At 41.8% G+C, this 21,065-nt stretch overlaps 4 protein-coding genes across 7 annotated transcripts; all 4 read left to right on the top strand.

The window, feature by feature from the left end:
• Positions 1-2,619: 2,619 nt before the first annotated feature.
• LOC136442297 (gastrula zinc finger protein XlCGF57.1-like) lies at positions 2,620-7,899 on the top strand. The gene is made up of 3 exons (XM_066439077.1): positions 2,620-2,779; positions 3,946-3,978; positions 5,318-7,899. The coding sequence occupies exon 3, from the start codon at positions 5,449-5,451 to the stop codon at positions 6,532-6,534; it is 1,086 nt and encodes a 361-aa protein (XP_066295174.1). The 5' UTR covers positions 2,620-2,779; positions 3,946-3,978; positions 5,318-5,448; the 3' UTR covers positions 6,535-7,899.
• Positions 7,900-9,574: 1,675 nt separating this feature from the next.
• Positions 9,575-12,950, top strand: LOC136442270 (zinc finger protein 431-like). Of its 3 annotated transcripts, XM_066439039.1 has the most exons (3): positions 9,575-9,702; positions 10,416-11,705; positions 11,790-12,950. In XM_066439039.1, exons 2-3 carry the CDS (start codon positions 10,418-10,420, stop codon positions 12,221-12,223), a joined length of 1,722 nt encoding a protein of 573 aa, XP_066295136.1. In that variant the 5' UTR covers positions 9,575-9,702; positions 10,416-10,417; the 3' UTR covers positions 12,224-12,950. The 3 variants fall into 3 exon arrangements, with proteins under 3 accessions (XP_066295136.1, XP_066295134.1, XP_066295135.1); XM_066439037.1 differs by having other exon boundaries at positions 10,416-12,950; XM_066439038.1 differs by having other exon boundaries at positions 9,582-9,682; positions 10,416-12,950.
• An 814-nt stretch (positions 12,951-13,764) lies between these two features.
• On the top strand, positions 13,765-15,179 carry LOC136442691 (zinc finger protein 431-like). The gene is made up of 2 exons (XM_066439634.1): positions 13,765-14,953; positions 15,121-15,179. The coding sequence occupies exons 1-2, from the start codon at positions 13,765-13,767 to the stop codon at positions 15,177-15,179; spliced, it is 1,248 nt and encodes a 415-aa protein (XP_066295731.1).
• Positions 15,180-16,866: 1,687 nt separating this feature from the next.
• On the top strand, positions 16,867-19,790 carry LOC136442309 (zinc finger protein 37-like). Of its 2 annotated transcripts, none has more exons than XM_066439093.1 (2): positions 16,867-17,475; positions 17,844-19,790. In XM_066439093.1, exon 2 carries the CDS (start codon positions 17,852-17,854, stop codon positions 18,848-18,850), a length of 999 nt encoding a protein of 332 aa, XP_066295190.1. In that variant the 5' UTR covers positions 16,867-17,475; positions 17,844-17,851; the 3' UTR covers positions 18,851-19,790. The 2 variants fall into 2 exon arrangements, with proteins under 2 accessions (XP_066295190.1, XP_066295189.1); XM_066439092.1 differs by having other exon boundaries at positions 16,868-17,495.
• Positions 19,791-21,065: the final 1,275 nt, after the last annotated feature.

Here is a 21,065-nt window from a genome sequence, read left to right as displayed (position 1 = left end):
GTTGTCTCCTTTCGCCTACACTCTGCAACATATTTCTGGAGAACATTATGAGAGAAGCCCTAGCACCAAAGGTGTCACCCATCAAACTCTCAGGACGCATAATAACTCACCTTCAATTTGCTGATGATGTAGACTTGCTGGATGGTTTGAAAGAGGACCAGCAACTCCAGGCCAGCAGCCTGGACTCCACAAGCAGGAGGTATGGTATGGAGATAAGCCAAGTCCCTTGTATCTGGGCCGTCAGACACCACAGCCCAAGTCACAGTGAGAGGTACAGAACTGGAACAAGTCAGTGAGTTCACTTACCTTGGCTCTGTCCAGACAGAAGACTGTGGTTCAGCCAAAGAGGTGAAAGTCAGGATTGCTAAGTCAACCCTTGCACTGTCAAAACTCAAACACATTTGGTCCAGTCATAATATCTCCATGTCAACCAAGATCCGTCCACTACGTTGGCTTGTGTTATCAATATTCCTGTATGGCGCTGAGTCGTGGACACTAAATGCAGAAATAGTGAAGAGGATCAACGCGTTCGAAATGAACTGTTATCGCAGACTGCTACGAGTGCACTGGACATCACACACCACAAACAAAGAAGTCAAGAAACGCATCCATACTCTACAAGGCCCACTTGACAGTTTCTTGTCCTTAGTTAAAAAGAAAAAATTGCAGTGGTTCGGGCATGTGTCTAGGGCGAAAGGCACACTTTCACACACAATTCTTCAGGGAAAAGCGGAGGGTGCGCGGCCGCGGGGACGTCCCCGTCGGTCATGGATCACAGACCTAAAGGTGTGGAGCGGTCATTCAGCCAACCAGATGACCAGACTGGCGGAAGACCGCCAGCAGTGGAGAGACTTCTATGAGAGCCATGCTGCCCCGACGGCTAACTAAGCTATGGGAGGGAGTGAGAGTGAGTGAGTTTGAATAGTGCAACTCAATACATCACCAACGATGGTTGAAATCGGCGTGGTAATAGGAGAGAATATTATACGTGATTGTACAAACACCGATGATTTACAAGACGAGTATTCTATACCTTGTTGTCCATATAGTTAACGTTATGTAGGAGAGTTTCTGATGAGATTGCAATGGAACAAAGCAGTACATTGAACGTCACGTTTGAGCGTTTGCACCAGTTGTTCTTCCCAGTTGTTCTTCCCAGTTGTTGTGTTACGAGATGTTATTTCTGTAGCTGTTCTTAGTCATAAAATGTTAAATAGTATAGCAGCATTGGTGTGACGTAAACCCCCCGTCCTATAAAAAGCACGTCCTTGCAAGTTGTAGTTGTTTATACTCAGGTTTTCCTGACGTCCTACAAAGGGAAACTATATGATATGCATGTCTGTATTCAAACACAACGATAGGCACTATGACTATAGGGAACTCGAATTGATGGAACGTTGTTTGAGGTTTTGCAAAATAAAGGCACATAGATCGCTTGAGCCGCAAACATAGATCGCTTGAGCCGAACCTACTGCTTAAAAATATGATAAACGGAGCAAATGCTACATTTTGTCAAAATGGGAAATAGTTGAAACATTCACATGGCTAAATACACAGATATGATAAACCCTGGGTTTGTTAGATAGGGTTCAGTGGTAGTGACAGTTACTTTGTAAACTTTTTTTTTTAAACACGAGAGTGAAAAATGTGTTTTTTATCACACTGTAATTAATGATAAGAGTTACAACACTTGAACATTTTCTTGAACTAAACGCAATTCGTCATGTTTTTCGTGTTAACCTTAGTTTGTTTATAATCTGGCGTTGTTTGCCGTTTTACTTTAGAATAAAGGTTATTAGAAACTGTTGACAAAGCCCGCGTCTGTTAGTATTTGTCTCGATCTTCAAACTATTAAATAGTTGCAAGTTTAGGCACCGTTGTATTTCTAACGCTGGGCACAGTCTTGAAGCGACAAAGAAAGAAAAGAAGAAAATAACTTTATTCCAACCTCTCCACACTAAGTGCAGGCCACTGCTGTCATGAAGTTTTTCACAAGGCCTTCCTATACGGGGTTACGGATTTTAGAATTCGGCAAAAAAGGAAATAACTGGCCAGTAGAGTCAGTCCACGGTAAGGTACCCAACCCCGGCTAGTCAACCCCATTGGTAGCCAAACTCCCCTGGCAATTTTGTTTCCCGATTAGCAAGCGTAGTCAGTCTGGTAGAGACTAACTGTTCTGTACTCTTATGTGTCGTACCGACGCTGTATTAAAGGCAGTCATGTCGGTATCGTTGTAGTATCGTTCGTCCAGACGTGCATTGGTACATATATAAGTTAAGTAAGAGGAACACTAGACAGTAAAAGATTCTGGAAAAAATGACACAAAATAAGCCATATGCCTACTCGGAGATTGAATACAATCCATGTATTTCAACTAACACCAATTGGATACCGTATGTAGCGACTATTTCTATCCTATCAAAAATAGTATTTGCTTTTAGGCAGAAATTTAAAAGATCGATAGATTTATCATTTATTATTTAGATGTTCATATTTGTTAACAGAAAAATGCTAAGCTCCAACGAGGAGTCGAAGAATCGATTAATCGACATTGGGTATACGGTGAGCTGAAGTGTATTATGATCAGGATAATCAGGTTGGTGACCTTTGACTTTTACCCCTGTAACTTTGTTCTGTTGATGTTTGTGTCCTTTGCGCCTGGTTCTCTGTCTAATCTGAGGATACTGTCATCGCTGTGTCATCGAGGTTACATCCGAAGCAGACAGATAAGAGTTCCGAGGCACAGTTGAACGTAACAAGGCGTCAAGTTCGCATCAGGGTAGGGGAATGTTTTATAATGAACACCGCGGATCGAATTGTGTGTGGGGGGGGGGGGGGCATAAATAGTGCAAGGTGACACAGTATATCTAGACGGACAAGAGGCAGGCGACTAGCAAAATCGTGTAGTATGTCGCCTCGTGGGCAGATGCTTTCGAAGCAGGTTTCGGAAGTTTTGAAAGGATGAATCCAGTCTATGTTGGGGAGGGGGGCAGGTTATGTCCAATTTCTCAAGGTCGCAGTAGTAGTCCGGGTATATAGTGTGCTTCATCGTACTTTAAAAATACGTTTGTGATTTTTTCTGTCCACGTCAGCAAGGTGGAGACTTTGGTAAATGGTATAGAATGGCGTCAGTGTTGAAACTGTGTGAGTTCGCATCGACAATGGACAGAACAACATCGTAATTTACGACATTTGTTTAGTTGGCTTGAATGGTTTTGCATCGGCTGCAGTTCACATGATCGCCACTGAACATCAAATAGAACTTTAGGCTAGTCGTTAATGTAACGCACAAATATTTGTGGTTTATTGTATCATCCAAAATATATTTTTGTTTAAACTTGCAATTTTACTGTATTCGAAAACTTTGCTATCTATTAATAATCATATACTATAGTCTGGTATTGCATATTGTCACATGGTCTGGTTTGATACATACTCCACAGCCCTAAAACGACTACTTCTGCACAAACGCTACGTTTGGATTGTTTCGAAAGTCTCATACACATTCCCTTTCCCCATAGCTTCGTAATTTCATAGTACGTATATCAAAACTATATACATATATGATATAAACAAGCTAGAAATCTGCCCTTTTTTCATAAAGGTACTTGGAAATAGTTACTGTGTACTAAATCATTTCAAATGTCTTTTTTGTTAACTACAACTGGATTTGATTATTACAGTACAAGGCAGTGGAATAATTTGAAACAGATCCAAGCAAAACCCATCAATTAATTTTCACCATTAGGACCAGGTGCCCACAAATTTGGAAATCAGGACTTACCGATCGGCAAATCACTACCAAAATTTAATAACATGCTAAATATTCTATACCAAGCAGTCATTTATGTACCAAATTTTACATTCATCTTTTTTTCGTCGTATATCTTTGTTCCTAGCATGAAAGTTCATGTGAGTTTATTTTTTTTATTTTTTTTTATACAGGTGAACTGTAAGCAGATACTCCAAATCAGACTGGTAGGATTGAAGACTGGTTCCTCAAATGTTTTGGTTTCTTTTATGTTAAATTGAACTGTAATAGTTTGGTGTTGTTTCAATCCAATAGAAATTACGAACCTCTGAGCAGTGAATGAACTTCGTCTGAGTTGTTGATTATATCATGAAGATCAAACTATATTGCAACTCAAGGAATTTAACTCACCGACATTTTTTACCAAATGACTCGTTCTTCAGCAGCTATCTGACCCAAACGCAGTAGACACGTGATGTTTACGCATGTGTGACGTCAGCGCTTGGTCAAAATTTGTCAGAAGTCATCATGGTAAAGCAAAGCAACCTTCATTCAACCGGGACGGGGGGCGATATAGATTTCCGATAAACTTTGATCCAGCGCTGACGTCACGGCTTAAGAATCACGTGTATACAGCGCTTGGGTCAGATACTTAGTGGCTGATGAAGACAGAGTGTTTCGGTCAAAAATCCAGTGAGTCAAATTCCTTAGTTGGAGTATAATTTAATTTGCATTATCTTGATTGATTGAATTGATTGCTATTTAAGTTTATGCATTTCTTAAGTTCTGAAGTCTTTCTGTTCTATATACTAGTACGGTAGTACCACATGCTAGCTAATTCAGTTTGATACGTGTATTCTATGATTAGTTGTATAATTGTTAAACTTATTACTTTCGTTAGACTGACTGAAAGCAGTACTTTCGTTAATGTACATATCATTTACTTATTTGCCTAGTTGTTATCATTTAGCTATTAGCTGTTATTGATTCTTAATCCTTAGTAAGTTTACGTATTTATGCAGTCGTTATCTGTATATCTGTTATCATTGACTTATCACGTTAGTTGCTCTACTTATCAGTTGTTACGTATTTAATTAATATTGTTTCCGTATCTATAGATTGTTACCACAAATAAACCAGATTGATTTCTGATTGGTTTCTGTCTGACAGTAACTCTCACTTCCACATGTAGACCAGATTGGTGTCTGTCTCATCCCAGCATTTTCTATTACATTTCTTGACTATGTTCATTGTGCTCTTAACCTGTGTGAAATAGAAAACGCAAACGAATACGAATCTCCAAGCAGATGTGAGGATCCGGCTAATATATAATAGATTAGTGTTTTACGCCTATTCCTGCAACATGCAGTATTCTTCTCTTGGATTGCACTAGTACTTGATTAAGTACTCTTATTTAGTGCTACCTTTTTCCAGCATTGCACTAAGTGCAATGCTGGAAAAGGGGTACTAAAAGTTGAAAATACAGGCGCAAAAATCTTTAAAAAGAGCCGAAACCTTAACTCTCCTATGAAATTAATTTCTACGAGCTTTATACAATAAAACAAGGCAGGAGACAAGAAAAAGGTGACTCTATTCAAGAAGACGTAGCCTCTGCTTCAGACGACAAGGTCTCATCACAACTATACGTCCAAACTCGAACAGGACATTTTGGCAGGCCAATAGCACATGATACCAATATGGATGCATCCTACAAATGCGATACGTGTGGGTACAGGGCGCCTTACAAGTCTCGCCTAATCGAGCACCTGAGGAAACACACGGGTGAGAGACCTTACAGGTGTGACCAGTGCGACTACACTGCTGCACAGAAAGGCACTTTAGACCGACACGTGGCTAAACACACCAGAGACGATAGAGGCGGTGATGATTCCATGGACGAATTACCAAATGTGCGACATGTGAACAAGACAAAGTGCAGCGAGAAATTAGACACGGAAATGCAGCAAGTTAAAGAAGAAGACATTTCAATCGCGGAAGCGTCCTGGGTAAACTTTGTCCATCCTGCCGTACAAGGTCGTACAGACCAGACAGACAGACTTGCGGTGAAACGTACTGTGGATAAACCTTTCGCATGTATGGAGTGTGACTATAGAACAGCTTTCAAGGCTGACCTATCAAGGCATATCAAAACTCATACAGGTGAAAAACCGTATAACTGTGACCAGTGTGACTATTCTGTTGCAAGGAAAGGCGATTTAGACCAGCACATGAATAAACACACCGGGGATAAACCCTACATGTGTGGAGAGTGCGGATACAGGACCGCTGTGAGGTCCAACCTAACCGTACATATGAGAACACATACGGGTAAGAAACCTTACAAATGTGACCAGTGTGAATATTCTTCTGCACTGAAAGGCAATCTTGACCGACACATGGCAAAGCATACTGGGGAAAAACCCTACATGTGTGGGGAGTGCGGCTACAGGACCGCTGATAGGTCTCACCTGTCCGCCCATATGAAAACACATACAGGTGACAAGCCCTATAAATGTGACCTGTGCGAATATTCATCTGCAAAGAAAAACAATTTAGACGACCACATGAATATACACACAGGAGAAAAGCCATACATGTGTGGAGAGTGTGGATACAGGACGGCTGAGAGGTCCAACCTACCCAGGCACATGAGAAAACATACAGGAGTAAAACCATATAAATGTGACCAGTGTGACTATACTGCTGCACAGAAACGCAGTTTAGACCGACACGTGCTTCAGCACAGTGTAGAAACGCCTTGCATGTATTGGGAGTGCTTGTAAAGGACCGCCTACAGGTCTACCCTACCATTGAAAATGAGAACGCATAAAGGTGAGAAAAACAATACGGATAACTAGTGCCACGCCTCTGCTGCACAGACACGGAATTTAAACCGCGGTCGGTACATGGCCACACACAAACACTTAAGAAAAAACACGCATGTGCGGGTAAATGACTGTGAACTTTTGTCCCGACATAGGAAAGAACATGTGACTTCAAATGTGACTAAACAAACTGTTGAAATCCAAAGAAATGTAACAAAGGTGGCATTTCGTCACCATGAAAAATAGTTAAGACCTACACGCTAAAACGTGATAAAGACAACGTACGTAAAAAGAGCAGGCACAATTCTGATGACAGTTCTTTATTTTTGGAAACGAAAGAGGAAACACACTGCTTAAAACCAATTCAAATTTGAGTACACTTTGTTATCTTCACACTGTACAAAGGTATGATACTTGCTCATCTCTGTGATGTGTTGATTATGTTGTATATTTCTAGTTTTCTGTAGATAGGATATGGATATTTGAATCTTGTCCATACGGAAATTTAATACAGTTTGTTATATCATAGCTTCAAATTGCATCTGCGTTGATAGAAAGTTTTTAATATCATGGTAGATTAATAGCGTTCAACAAGCACAGTGACCGTTTTACGACAAACTGTGATAAGTTAGTACCAAAGGGTTTGGTTTATAATACACTTGAAGACAAGTTTGATGATAGAACAGCATCGATCTGACTTTGAACCCTCGTCCTCAGAATTCACGCCATTGTAGTTTTTTAGTCTTATGCACGACATGGGACCAAATGTTACACTAATGAATGAGGCCTGCTATTTTACATGTGATTAGATGTTGTATAAGACAATTTTTACCCTGATGAGGACTACTGTTTTACATGGAATTAGACGTTGAATAAGACAATTTTGACACTGCTGATGGCTACTATTATACATGAGACTAGACGTTGTACAAGGCCTGTTGATATTATTCTTTTTCTGTAGTTTTATGATTCTAAGCTGTGATGAAATTCTGAAAGAAGACAAATGTCATACATTGTCTGTACTCATCGTTAGTACAAACGTAGGCACAATAGATAGGTAGCATCATTGTTCATATAGAGATTTAAGAGACTTTGCGGTGAACCTTACATGAAGCAGTGCATTGAATGGTATGTTTGAAATGTTGTTTCTGTAGCTGTTCTTAGTTGTGACATGTTTGATGCTAAAGCATTATCAGTGTTTAAAAAGCATGATGGTGAAGTTGTATTTTGATGTTCACCTGTATTGATAGAAACTAGTAACAACTATTTGCACGGTGATTGTTATGAAATGTAGCGAAATAAAGGTTCTAAGACCGTTTTGAACTACGTGTACCTGTTAATGGGTATTGCCGTTGTGAGAGGTACTCAGATATACAAACCACGGCCACTTAATTATCAGTGTCGACAAGGATAAACTGGAGAGGGCGCGGAACAAAGCTGTCAGATTCATGACTATGACAGGGGTGCTAGTGTCACCAAAATGAAAACATCAATAGTGCAATACCACAAGTGTGACTATTCTGCTGCACAGAAAGGCACTATAAACCACCACATGAAACTGCATACACGTGAGAAACCCTATAAATGTGATCGTTGTGACTATTCTGCTGCACAGAAAAGCAATTTAGACCGCCACATGACAAAGCATACAGGTGAGAAAGCCTACAAATGTGACCAGTGTGACTATTCTGCTGCACAGAAAGGTAATTTGGACCGACACGTCATGGCTAAACACACCGGAGACAAACCATTCATGTGTGGAGAGTGCGGATAAAGGACGGCTTGCAGACATACAGGTGTGACCAGTGTGACTATTCCTCTGCTCAAAAATGTGCCTTGATTCAGCACATGGCTCAGCATACTGGAGACAAGCCCTTCATGTGTGGGGAGTGCGGATACAGGACGACGGGCATGTGTCACCTAACCACACATATGAGCATACATACAGGTGTGAAACCATACAAATGTGACCAGTGTGACTATTCTTCGGTACAAAAAAGTAGATAAAATGGACACATGACCACGCACAGCGGAGAAAAACCCTACATGTGTGGGGAGTGCGGGTTCAGGACTGCTAACAGATCGAACCTATCCCGAGTACATACAGGTGTAAAACAGTAAAAGTATGTGCACTGCGACAATTCTGCTGAAAGGAAAGGCAGCTTGAATTAACACAAGACTTTACACAGCCCTTTCTGTGAATGCATGCGACGTTTTTTTTTTCAGGCCGCCCTTGCTAAACACGCACACGATAAACTCTACATATGTCACAAATTACTCACCACCTTTTCTTTCGCCTATGTGAGAAAAGCCACTATTGCAAAACAGCAAAATATGACCGGTTGGCCATTCTGCTTGTTGGAAATGCTGTTCAAACTGATCCTTTCGGATACAACAGGACAGCTTATACGTTCGACCTATCCAAACATTGAAAGAAAAGACCAGGACTTAAGCGCTGAAAACTTGAGAAGATTCACTTCTGGTAACGAAAAAAAAATAGAAAATATTGGACCACTGCAAATACTCCACAGCAGAAAGGCAGTCTAGTTTGCCGCCTATCACAGCATACTAGTGAAGTGCCCCAAGTGTGTATGTTAATGGAAATATTGTTAACCATCACTGAAATTCCCTCCATGTCGTTATTGAATAATAGTCTTAGATGTAGCATGATACCTTCCGTGCTGTAGTCTGTTTTGTTCCAGAACTTATTTAATTGATGACATAGCAACAGCAGCTTAATCTATGTAAAATTCACGTTAATCCAAACGATTTGAAATTTCAGCATTGTTCTTCTCTTTGAAGTAGTGTTGTGCCTTCGTGCTCTTGCTGTATGCATGGTACTGTTGAATAAAACACGACTTACACAGACTTACAGATGTGTATTGCCTTTATGCAAGACAATATCAAATACGCTAAAGAAAGATAACGTAATCGACGGCCGTTGTACTGTGACCCATATGCAATCTCGGTAATCAGGTTTCAGCCTTTGACCTTTGACCCTTGTAGCTTTGCTCCTCTGTCCGCCATTTTGAGCTATGTGAGGAGAGTGATTTCTTCTCGCAAATTGAAGGCAAATCCGATGTGACTTCAACCCTGCATCAACCAGGTAACGTTTCAAACAGATAGGTAAGTGTTCCGAGGCTCTTTTGAACGCAACGAGGCAGCTAGTTTGAACTGGGAAGATGTTTTGATGAATATCTTGCATCGGCTTAGAATGGGGGAGGGGGGCATATAAGAGCGTTTAGTGTGATGAAACTTTGTAGGCCGCGTCATGAATTTACTTGTTAAGATAATTTTTAAGTACTTTGTTTTAAAATCATTAGACTCGTCTAATCTGGGGAGGGGGGATATTTCTGACCTTTCTAGAGTTGGAGCGTTATACACCGACAGGCTTGATACTTGCTGTCATGAAATAGATTATTACAAAAAGTCGAAGTGACGATGGAATTGATGCTCGTCTGTGTAGTGTAGGGACCAGGAAGGACACAACCCGTCAATGCAGTAGAATAGCCCACTGACACAGAGAGGCCACATAGAAGTTAGAACCGGTTAGAACAAGTAGAGATCTCCACGTGGCTTGATAAACTGAATACACAGACGTTTAGTCTTGAGTCTCCTTTACCAACCCCAGGGTGAGGGACAGGGCGTGAGAGTGGTTCGTTACACCAAGTAGGTTAGAATAAATCTTATTTCAACCTTCTTGGGTACAATATGTATGTGAAGCCGCGGTAGTTTGACATGACACACTTGTAGGCTGTGACTGTGGACATGCACGATGAAAGGGTGTGAATGGGAACTATGTTTATAAAGCTTTACTTTTTTCATTGTATTGTTGTTAGAAATGGCCGAGAGAAGTTGTGAGATTCCTGTGAACGAGCTGCCAACTGAACACTTTGGGAACGAGACAGGCAGCAGCGAGGACCCTTTAACAGACACGGGAAGACAGCAGGACGATGATGAGGACATTCCGTGCGAGGAAACGTGCGGGGTAAAAGCTGACCATCCTCCCAAACAGAGTAGAACAGAGCAGACGGACAGACTTGCGGTAAAACGTACTGGGGATAAAGGATCCACGGAATGTGACTACATGAAGGATGAAACGGCTAACATATCAACACATATGAGAAAAAATATTGGTGAGAAAAGCTTTAAATGTGAGCAGAGCAACCACTCTGTAGCAAGGAAAGACGTGGCACACCGCGCCGCTAACAAGCCTTACAGGTGTGTGGAGTGCGGATACAGGACAGCAAAAAGGTCTCACCTATCCCAACATATGAGGAAACATACAGATGAAAAACCTTACAGTTGTGATCAGTGCGACTTTTCTACCAAGTGGAAGCTCAGTCTCGATAACCACATGGTGAAACACACTGGAGAAAAGCCCTACATGTGTGGGGAGTGCGGGTTCAGGGCGGCTTACAGATCTCACCTAACCACACATATGAGAAAACATACGGGTCAGAAACCCTACAAATGTGATCAGTGTGACTACTCTGCTGCACGGAAAGGTCATTTGGACATTCACATGGCAAAACACACAGGAGACAAACCGTACATGTGTGGGGAGTGCGGATACAGGACGGCTTACAGATCTCACCTAACCACACATATGAAAAAACATACAGGTCAAAAAAGGTACAAATGTGAGCAGTGCGACTATTCTGCTACACGAAAATGCGATTTAGACCAACACATAGCAAAACACGCTGGTGATAAACCCTACATGTGTGGGGAGTGCGGATTCAGGACGGATTACAGGTCTAGCCTAACCGTGCATATGAGAATACATACAGGTAAGAAACTCAAATGTGACCTGAGTGACTATTCTGCTGCACGAAAACGCGATTTAGCGCGACACATGGCTAAACACGCTGGGCGTTCTGGGAACGAGACTAACAACAGAGTGAACGAGACTGGCATAACAGAAGAACAGGACAAAGAAACGTGTGGTATTTACCCTTCATCGCCCGACAAGGAAGTCCCATCACAGATAAACGTACAAAATAATCCAGAACAGATTGAAAGGCAACTAGCACAAGATGCTTTGGATGGATCCCACAGATGCGACGTGTGCGGGTACAGAGCGGCTTACAAGTCTACGTTAAGAAAACATATGAGAACACATACAGGTGAGAAACCCTACAAGTGTGACAAGTGTGACTATTCTGCTGCACAGAAATGCACTGTAGACAACCACATGAGAACGCATACAGGTGAGAAACCCTACAAGTGTGACCAGTGTGACTATTCTGCTGCATTGAAAGTCAATTTAGACCACCATATGAGAACGCATACAGGTGAGAAACCCTACAAATGTAACCAGTGTGACTATTCTGCTGCATTCAAAGGCAATTTAGACAACCATATGAGAACGCATACAGGTGAGAAACCCTACAAATGCAACCAGTGTGACTATTCTGCTGCACAGAAAGTCAATTTAGACCACCATATGAGAACGCATACAGGTGAGAAACCCCACAAATGTAACCAGTGCGACTATTCTGCTGCACAGAAAGTCCTTCTGGACCTCCACATAGCAAAACACACTGGTGAAAAACCCTACATGTGTGGAGAATGCGGATATAGGACGGCTGACAGGTCTAACCTAACCAAACATATGAGAAAACATACAGGCGGAAAGCAATAGAAATATATCCGCTGCGGCAATTCTGTTGAAAGGAAATGCTATTTGAATCAACACAAGAATGCACACAACCCTTTGTGTGGGTTCATTCTAAGCACGCTGGCACCCTACTACACATGTAGTACATATGTAAAAAGTGACTGACCACCAATTCGGACATATGGAATTAAGTAACCATTGTAAAACAGCTAGCAGAAATTGTAACCAGTTTGACCATCCATCTGGTTGGAAATATAGATTCAACCGACCCTTCCGGGTACAACAGGACAGCTGATCGTGTATACAAACGTTGGAAGGAAAGACCAGAGGCTTTCAGGACTGAAGTGCTGACAACTTCACTACTGGTAAAGAAACCTGAAGAATATTGGACCACTGCAAATACTTCGAGCAGAAATGGACTCTAGTTTGCCGCCTATCCCAGCATACTAGTGAAGTGCTCCGGGTGTGTATATTAATGTAGATATGTTGAACCACCACTGAAGTTCCCTCCATGTCGTTGTTGAATAATAGTCTTAGATTTAGCATGACATCTTCCGTACTGTAGCCTGTTTTGTTCCAGAACTTATTTAATTTTTGACATAGCAGCAGCAGCTTTATTTTTGTTAAAGTTGATGTTAATTCAAACGTTTTGAAATTTGAGCATTGTTCTGCCCTTTCAAGTAGCGTTGTGCCTTTGTGCTCTTGTTGTATGCAAGATACTTTTGAATAAAACACGACTTACACACACCAACAGATGTTTATTGCCTTTTTCCTGGTCAAAATATGTCAAATGAACCGTAATTTACGATGAAGAAGGCATTGTCAAAGGTTTTTTTAGTAACCCTTATCTTACGCTTATGCAGGAGAATGTAATAAGTAACTTGGCGGCAGTTATACTGTGACCCGTCTTCAAAGTCGGTAATCAGGTGTGTAACCTTTGACCTTTACACCTTGTAGTTTTGTTCTTCTGTCCGCCATTTTGAGCTCGGCGAGGAGATATTTGGTTGTCTGATTTGAGACAAATTTCATCTGACTTTAACGCTGCATCAACCAGGTAACATTCCAAACAGACAGGTAAGAGTTCTGGGGGTCACCGGAACCTAACATGGCGGCCAGTTTGAATGTGTTAATGAGCATCTTGCGTCGGCCTACAATGGGGGAGGGGGGCATATAGGAGTTTGACGTGATGGTACAGAATGGATGGAAGCGACTAATAAAACTGTAGGTCGCGTCTTCAGTATACTGCGGTAGAAATATTTTAGTTTATTTTAGAATGATCAGACTAGTTCAGTCTCTGTTGGGAGGGGGTTCTGACCTTTGTAGAGTTGGAGATAATCATGCAGACTACTTGCTGCATAATTTGAAGGACAGACGAGGAAATTATACTCGTCTGAAACAGTAGTAGTAGACTGGTTTATTTTCCACAAAGGTAACTAACCGCTTGTTTGCAGCCCGAGTGCCGAATTGTACAGCTAGCTACACAATACATGATTTTGTTTTATTTTATCATTATATGTACATATTATGTACTGAGCTGTCGATCAATTGGTTGTTTAGTGTTGGGCATGGACCTGCCAAGCGATGGGTTTCCTCTTGAAGAACGGCCAAGTGGGTATCCTGGGAACGAGACTAACAGCAGGGTGAACGAGACGGGCGCGAGAGAACAACAGGATAAGGAGATTGGGATTCTATACGCGCAAACAACAGGACAGATGGACAGTATAATAGCACAAGATGCTTTGGATGCATCCTGCAGTTGCGAGGTGTGTGGTTACATGGTGGCTTACAAGTCTCAGCTAACCAAACACATGAGGAAGCATACAGGTGAGAAACCCTACAAATGTGACCTATGTGACTATTCTGCTGCACAGAAATGCTCTATAGACCAACACATGGCTACGCACACTGGTGAAAAGCCCTACATGTGTGACCAGTGTGACTATTCTGCGTCACAGAAAGGCAGTTTAGATCGCCATAAGGGAAAACATAAAGGACAGAAGCCCTACAAATGTAAACAGTGTGACTATTCTGCTGCACTGAAACGCACTTTACACCAACACATGGCTACGCACACTGGTGAAAAACCCTACATGTGCGGAGAGTGCGGGTACAGGACGGCTAGCAGGTCTGCTATATCTCGACATATGAGAACCCATAGAGGTGAGAAGCCCTACAAATGTGACCAGTGCGACTATTCTGCTGCACGGAAAGGCACTTTAGACAACCATATGAGAACGCATACAGGTGAGAAACCCTACAGATGTAACCAATGTGACTATTCTGCTTCGCAGAAAGCGACTTTAGACTACCATATGAGAACACATACAGGTGAGAAACCCTACAAATGTAACCAGTGTAACTATTCTGCTGCTCAGAAAGGCAGTTTAGACCTTCATATGAAAAAGCATACAGGGGAGAAACCCTACAAATGTGACCAGTGTAACTACTCTGCTGCATTAAAAGGCAGTTTAGACCGACACATGGCTACACACACTGGAGACAAACCCTACATGTGTGGAGAGTGCGGGTACAGGACGGCCGACAGTTCTCACCTATCCGTGCATATGAGAACACATTCAGGTGTTAAAGTTAAACCCTATAAATGTGACCAGTGTGACTATTCTGCTGCACAAAAAGGTAATTTAGACGTACACGTCCTTAAACACAGTGGAGAAAAACCCTACATGTGTGGAGAGTGTTGGTTCAGAACGACTACAAAACGTAATCTATCCGAACATATGAGAACTCATACAGGTGAGAAACCGTTCAAATGTAGCCAGTGTGAATATTCTTCGGCACGGGGAAAGGATTTTAAACGTCACATTCTTAAACATACCAGAGAAACCCCTGCATGTGCGGGGAGTGCGGTTACAGGACAGCTTACAGAGCAACCTTTACAGTACATATGAGAACTCATACAGACGAGAAACCCTATAAAAGTGACCAGTGCGACTTTTCTGCTGAATTCGACTTAACATAAGACTTTTTAGCAAAACTATCGTGGAAGGCTAACAACTTTAACACTTTGTCAACCCTGGAAAGATAAGTTAAAGAGGAAAGTTGTACTATAGGATGACGCACTGAGGAATTCAGCCAACTCTTGTATTAGGTAGATTAGCCTGATGAAACCGTAGTTATTGTATCAGTAGATGCCATACTTTATACATTGTACAATTGTTGTACAGTAAAGTTTTTTTTATTATTATCATTATCATAATTATGTTTATTACCATGGCTAACGTTAACAGTCAGACTTCAGTCTGCTACTGACAATTATGGTGTTGACTTTGGTGGAGGCTTGGCTAAGGCAATGACCATGACAAGATACTATTGAAAACACTTTTAAAATGTAAAGACGGTCAAGAATTGAAGTATGGTTGTATATAAAGACATTATCTTCACCTAACCTTGAAAATAAAGCACTGACAACACTTGCTTGTGATATTGTGCTTGGTAATGCGATTCGTCGACTGTAAGTGACATGTACAGTTCCCAGTCTATACTTGTTTATTAGACTAGCAAATAAACACCACCTTGTATTACTAGCCATATTTCTAGACAAGACACACAGTTATGAAAGCTAATTTAGCTGCGAGGACGACATTATCAAGTTGCAAATATAGACACAATTAGACGCTTTGATACAACTTTGGAAGGGCTGATTTGGAAGATGAAAATTGAGCGTAAGGTAGGTTAAAAGACTCATCATCATCATAGCTAAAAGACTGAAAGGTGCAGATTGTATTGTATTTGTAATAGCTATAATTATCTTGGTCATTCTGTATCGTTTGACAATTTTGAATCCTTGAATATATGAATCTTTTCCTGGAATTTTGCTGATCTGTTCCTCCCATTGTATTCGGATTGAAGATAGTCTAGGACTCTCATGTGTAGTTATGGGGAAAATTTAAATTGTCAAACCACAGACTGAAGACTAAACATAGCGTTTTTTCGTTTGCTTGTAAAGTAGAAAGTAAAGTAAAGCAGTCATCCTCAATTTAGGTAAAGCACGATGCTTTTTCAAGTAGCTACACCCATATAGTCTATTGACATACATGTCATATTTTTTTTAAGAAAGAGCACAACTTCCCCGTTTAATTAGAAGTTTATTTTAGGCCTACTGTCACAGCATACTGTTTTAGTCAAAGAATGTCAAATAAACCGTAATTTACGATGAAGAAGGCATTGTCAAAGGTTTTTAGTACACCGTAGTTTACGCTTATGCAGGAGAATGCAATCAGTAACTTGGCGGCGGTTGTATTGTGACCCAGGGGGGGAAATGATACCATCCCATGAACCCTCAATACACATCCAGTAATACACACCCACAGATGGCTGACTGTGAGCAAGAAGCATATAGACTTGTCATGTTGCTTTTGATATTGCAGCAACCGGTACAATTTGAGCATTAGATTTTCTTCTCTTGAACTGTCAAAAGACTTAAGTAGTCCATGAGACTGTCTGACCTTTGTAATTTGTGCACAACTTTCTAAATTGTGTCACAAACACTTGCAGACCATTGTACAAATATACACCACAAATTCTGTGTCCAAACTTGACCAAACTGCAGTGTTTTTCTGAAAACACTGTTGATTGATGATACTATACTGCTTGTGCATCAGAAAAACCAAAATGCACCAAAAAGCACCCGTGGGAAAGTACAGAAAATCATATTTGATATTGTTTTTGTAATAATTGTAGACAAACATAATTTTCTGTTCTTTCCCATGAGTGCTTTTTGGTGCATTTTGGTTTTTCTGATGCACAAGTAGTATGATATCATCAATCAACAGTATTTTCAGAAAAACACTGTAGTTTGGTCAAGTTTGGACACAGAATTTGTGGTGAATATTTGTACAATGGTCCGTAGGAGTTTGTGACACAATTTAGAAAGTTGTGCACAAATTACAAAGGTCAGACAGTCTCATGGACTACTTTAGTCTTTTGACAGTTCAAGAGAAGAAAATCTAATGCTCAAATTGTACCTGTTGCTGCAATATCAAAGGCAACATGACAAGTCTATATGCTTCTTGCCCACAGTCAGCCATCTGTGGGTGTGTATTACTGGATGTGTATTGAGGAATCATGGGATGGTATCAAATCTCCTCCTGATTGTGACCCGTCTTCAACTTTGGTAATCAGGTGTTCAACCTTTGACCTTTAATCCAAGTAGCTTTGTTCTTAAGCTTCTGTCCGCCATTTTGAGCTCGGCGAGGAGAAATTTGGTTGTCTGATTTGAGGCAAATTTCATCTGACTTTCACGCTGCATCAACCAGGTAACATTCCAAACAGACAGGTAAGAGTTCCGGGGTTCACTTGAAGCTAACATGGCGGCATGTTTGAATGTGTTAATGATCATCTTGGATCGGCTTAGAAAGGGAGAGGGGGCATATACTAGTAGGAGTGTGACGTGATGATGTTTAAATGTTGTTATACGTAATAATACAGACATTACTTGCTGTAAATTTGATAGACAATATTAACGATGAAATTGATGTAGAAGTAGAAGGTTTATTTCACACAAAGGGAATAAAAAGCTTGTTGGCAGCCTGAGTGCTGAATTGTACGGCAAGCTACACAATACATGAATTATAACCCATTATAGATACACATAATGTACTGAAATGTCTATCAAATGTTCTAGTGTTGGAAATGGACGAGCCAAGCGGTGGGTTTCCCCTTGAAGAACGGCCCACCGGGCATCCTGGGAACGAGACAAACAGCAGAGGGAACGAGACTGTCACGACAGGACAACAGGGCAAGGAGAGTGAGATTCTGTCAGAAGAGACGGGCGGTTTTAAGCCTCCCCCACACCAGATCGACGACTCATCACAACTATACGCGCAAACTCGAACAGGACAGATGGACAGTACAATAGCACAAAATGCTTTGGATAAATCCTACAGTTGCGAGGTGTGCGGTTTCAGGGTGGCTTACAAGTCTCAGCTAACCAAACATATGAGAACACATACAGGGGAGAGACCCTACAAATGTGACCATTGTGACTATTCTGCTGCAAAAAAAAGCACGTTAGACAACCATATTAGCAAGCATACAGGAGAGAAACCCTACAAATGTGACCAATGTGACTATTCTAGTGCACACAAAGGCCATCTGGGCCAACACATGGCTAAACATACTGGAGAAAAACCCTACATGTGTGGCGAGTGCGGGTACAGGACGGAATACAGATTTCGTCTGACAGTACATATGAGGCGTCATACAGGTGATAAACCCTACAGATGTAACCAGTGTGACTATTCTGCTTCGCAGAAAGCGACTTTAGACTACCATATGAGAACACATACAGGTGAGAAACCCTACAAATGTAACCAGTGTAACTATTCTGCTGCTCAGAAAGGCAGTTTAGACCTTCATATGAAAAAGCATACAGGGGAGAAACCCTACAAATGTGACCAGTGTAACTACTCTGCTGCCGCGAAAGGTTATTTGGACCGACACGTCATGGCTAAACACACCGGAGACAAACCCTACATGTGTGGAGAGTGCGGGTTTAGGACGGCTTACAGGTGGAACCTATCCGAACATATGAGAATGCATACAGGTGACAAGCGCTACAAATGCGACCAGTGTGATTATTCCACTGTTCGAAAAGGTGATTTAAACAAACACGTGGCTACACACTCGTGACTATTTTGCACCACAAAAAAACTGTTTAAACCAACAGATGGCTAAACACACTTGAGAGAAACCCTACATGTGCGGGTAAAGGACTGGAAACTCGTATAATCTACACCCACGTAGGAAGAAACGTACTGGAAAGAGACCCTACAAACATGAAAAGTTCGTGACTGTTCGACTTTACATTAGAGTCTTTTAGCAAAACAATAATGGAAGGCTTACACATTACAAAGAGACCCTGCAAACGTGAAACGTTCGTCACTGTACGACCTGAGATAAGACTTTTTTTAGCAAAACAATCATGGAAGGCTGACAACTTTAACACTTTGTTAAGCATGGAAAGATAGTTGAAGAGGGAAGCTGTACTATATGATGACGCACTGATGAATTCAGCCAACTCTTTCATCATGTAGATTAGCCTTTTGAAACCGTAGTTATGTATCAGTAGATGACATACTTTATACATTGTACAATTGTTGTACAGTAATTTTTTTATTTTGATTATAATCATTATAATTATTTCTATTATCATGGCTAACGTTAACAGTCAGACTTCAGTCTGCTACTGACATTTATGGTGTTGACTTTGGTGGAGGCTTGGCTAAGGCAATGACCATGACAAGATACTATTGAAGACACTTTTGAAATGTAAAGACAGTCAAGAATTGAAGAAGGAGGAAACAAAAAAAAATTAGAAAAACCTTTGACCACTACGAATACTTTACAGCACAAAGGTACTCCGCCTATAGTTTGCCGCCTATCACAGCATACTAGTAAAATGACCCGAGTTTGTATATTATAAATGTATATAATATGCTCCACCAATGTAGATATATTGAACCACCACTGAAGTTTGAATTTTCTCCATGTCGTTATTGAATGATAGTCGTAGTGTCTTTTTGTAGCATTGTGTCTTTAGTTATGTAGCCTATTTTATTCCACAACTAATATCTACATCTACATCTACATTGTTGTTTCCCCCAAATAACCCCTTCAGGGGCATAGTAGGGGGGGAGTTGAGGTCCCGGGCTAAGGCGGGCAGGCCTCCAGCCTGGCACGGAACGACTCAACGGTGGGAGCCGTCGCAACCGTGCCAGGCAGGGTGTTCCACTGAGGGATGGTACGGGGAAAGAAGGAGTGTTTGTATGTGTCAGTTCTAGCGTGGATGGTGTGAAACTTGAGGTCGTGGCTCCCCCGGGTCCGCCCCTGGGCTGGTGTCAGCAAACTGTAAGTGTCTATATTAATGTGGTTATTAACAAGTTTGTAGAAGAAGGTGAGGCGGGCGTTCCTCCTCCTTTCAGAGAGAAGGGGCCACTGCAGGTCGTTGAGCATTTGTGTCACGCTGCTAGTCCGCCGATAGTCATTAAGGGTCACGCGGGCGGCCCTGCGCTGGACGGCCTCCACCGCCTGTATCCCTTTGGTGGTGTACGGGTCCCAGACGATGGCACTATATTCCAAGTGAGGCCGCACCAGCGCTTTGTAGCAAGTGGCCTTGACCCTAGATGGACAATGGGTCAAATTGCGCCGAATGACCCCCAGAACACGACCGGCTTTGCTAGTGGCGTGGTTGATATGGGTGTCCCACCGCAAATCGTCGGACAGTTGTACTCCAAGATAGGGGTGGGACTTAACACCGGTAAGGGCTTCTCCACAGAGGGAGTACTGGGTTAGGGTGGGATGCTTCTTACGGGTGATATGAAGGATGTGACATTTAGAGGGGTTGAACGACATGAGCCAACGATTTTGCCATTCTGATAACGCATCGAGATCGGACTGTAGAGCTTGAGCGTCAGAGGGCTTGCTGATGGTTCGATAAATCAAGCAATCGTCGGCAAATAATCGAACATGTGAATCTACGGAGTTGGGGAGGTCATTAATGTACAGTAGGAAGAGTAGAGGGCCTAACACTGTACCCTGTGGAACTCCAGAGGTGACCCTGACAGCTTTAGATGTTCCGCCGTCAAAGACAACCCTCTGGGTTCTCTCCGTTAGGAAGGCCCTAAGCCAAGACTGAAGAAGGTCAGAAATGCCGTAGTGCTTGAGCTTGCTCAGCAGCTGCTCGTGGGGCACGGTGTCAAATGCTTTGCTAAAGTCAAGCACCGCAGCATCGACCTGTTTGTTATGGTCAAGATTCTTGGCCAAGTCTTGGAGGGTGAGTACCAGCTGGCTCTCACAGGACAGACCCTTCCTGAAACCGTGCTGCGCCGGGGACAGAATGCCGTAG

This window comes from Branchiostoma lanceolatum, chromosome 9 (genome assembly GCF_035083965.1).
Source record: "Branchiostoma lanceolatum isolate klBraLanc5 chromosome 9, klBraLanc5.hap2, whole genome shotgun sequence".
Lineage (NCBI taxonomy): Eukaryota > Metazoa > Chordata > Leptocardii > Amphioxiformes > Branchiostomatidae > Branchiostoma > Branchiostoma lanceolatum.
This window is presented reverse-complemented; position numbering and strand designations above follow the sequence as displayed.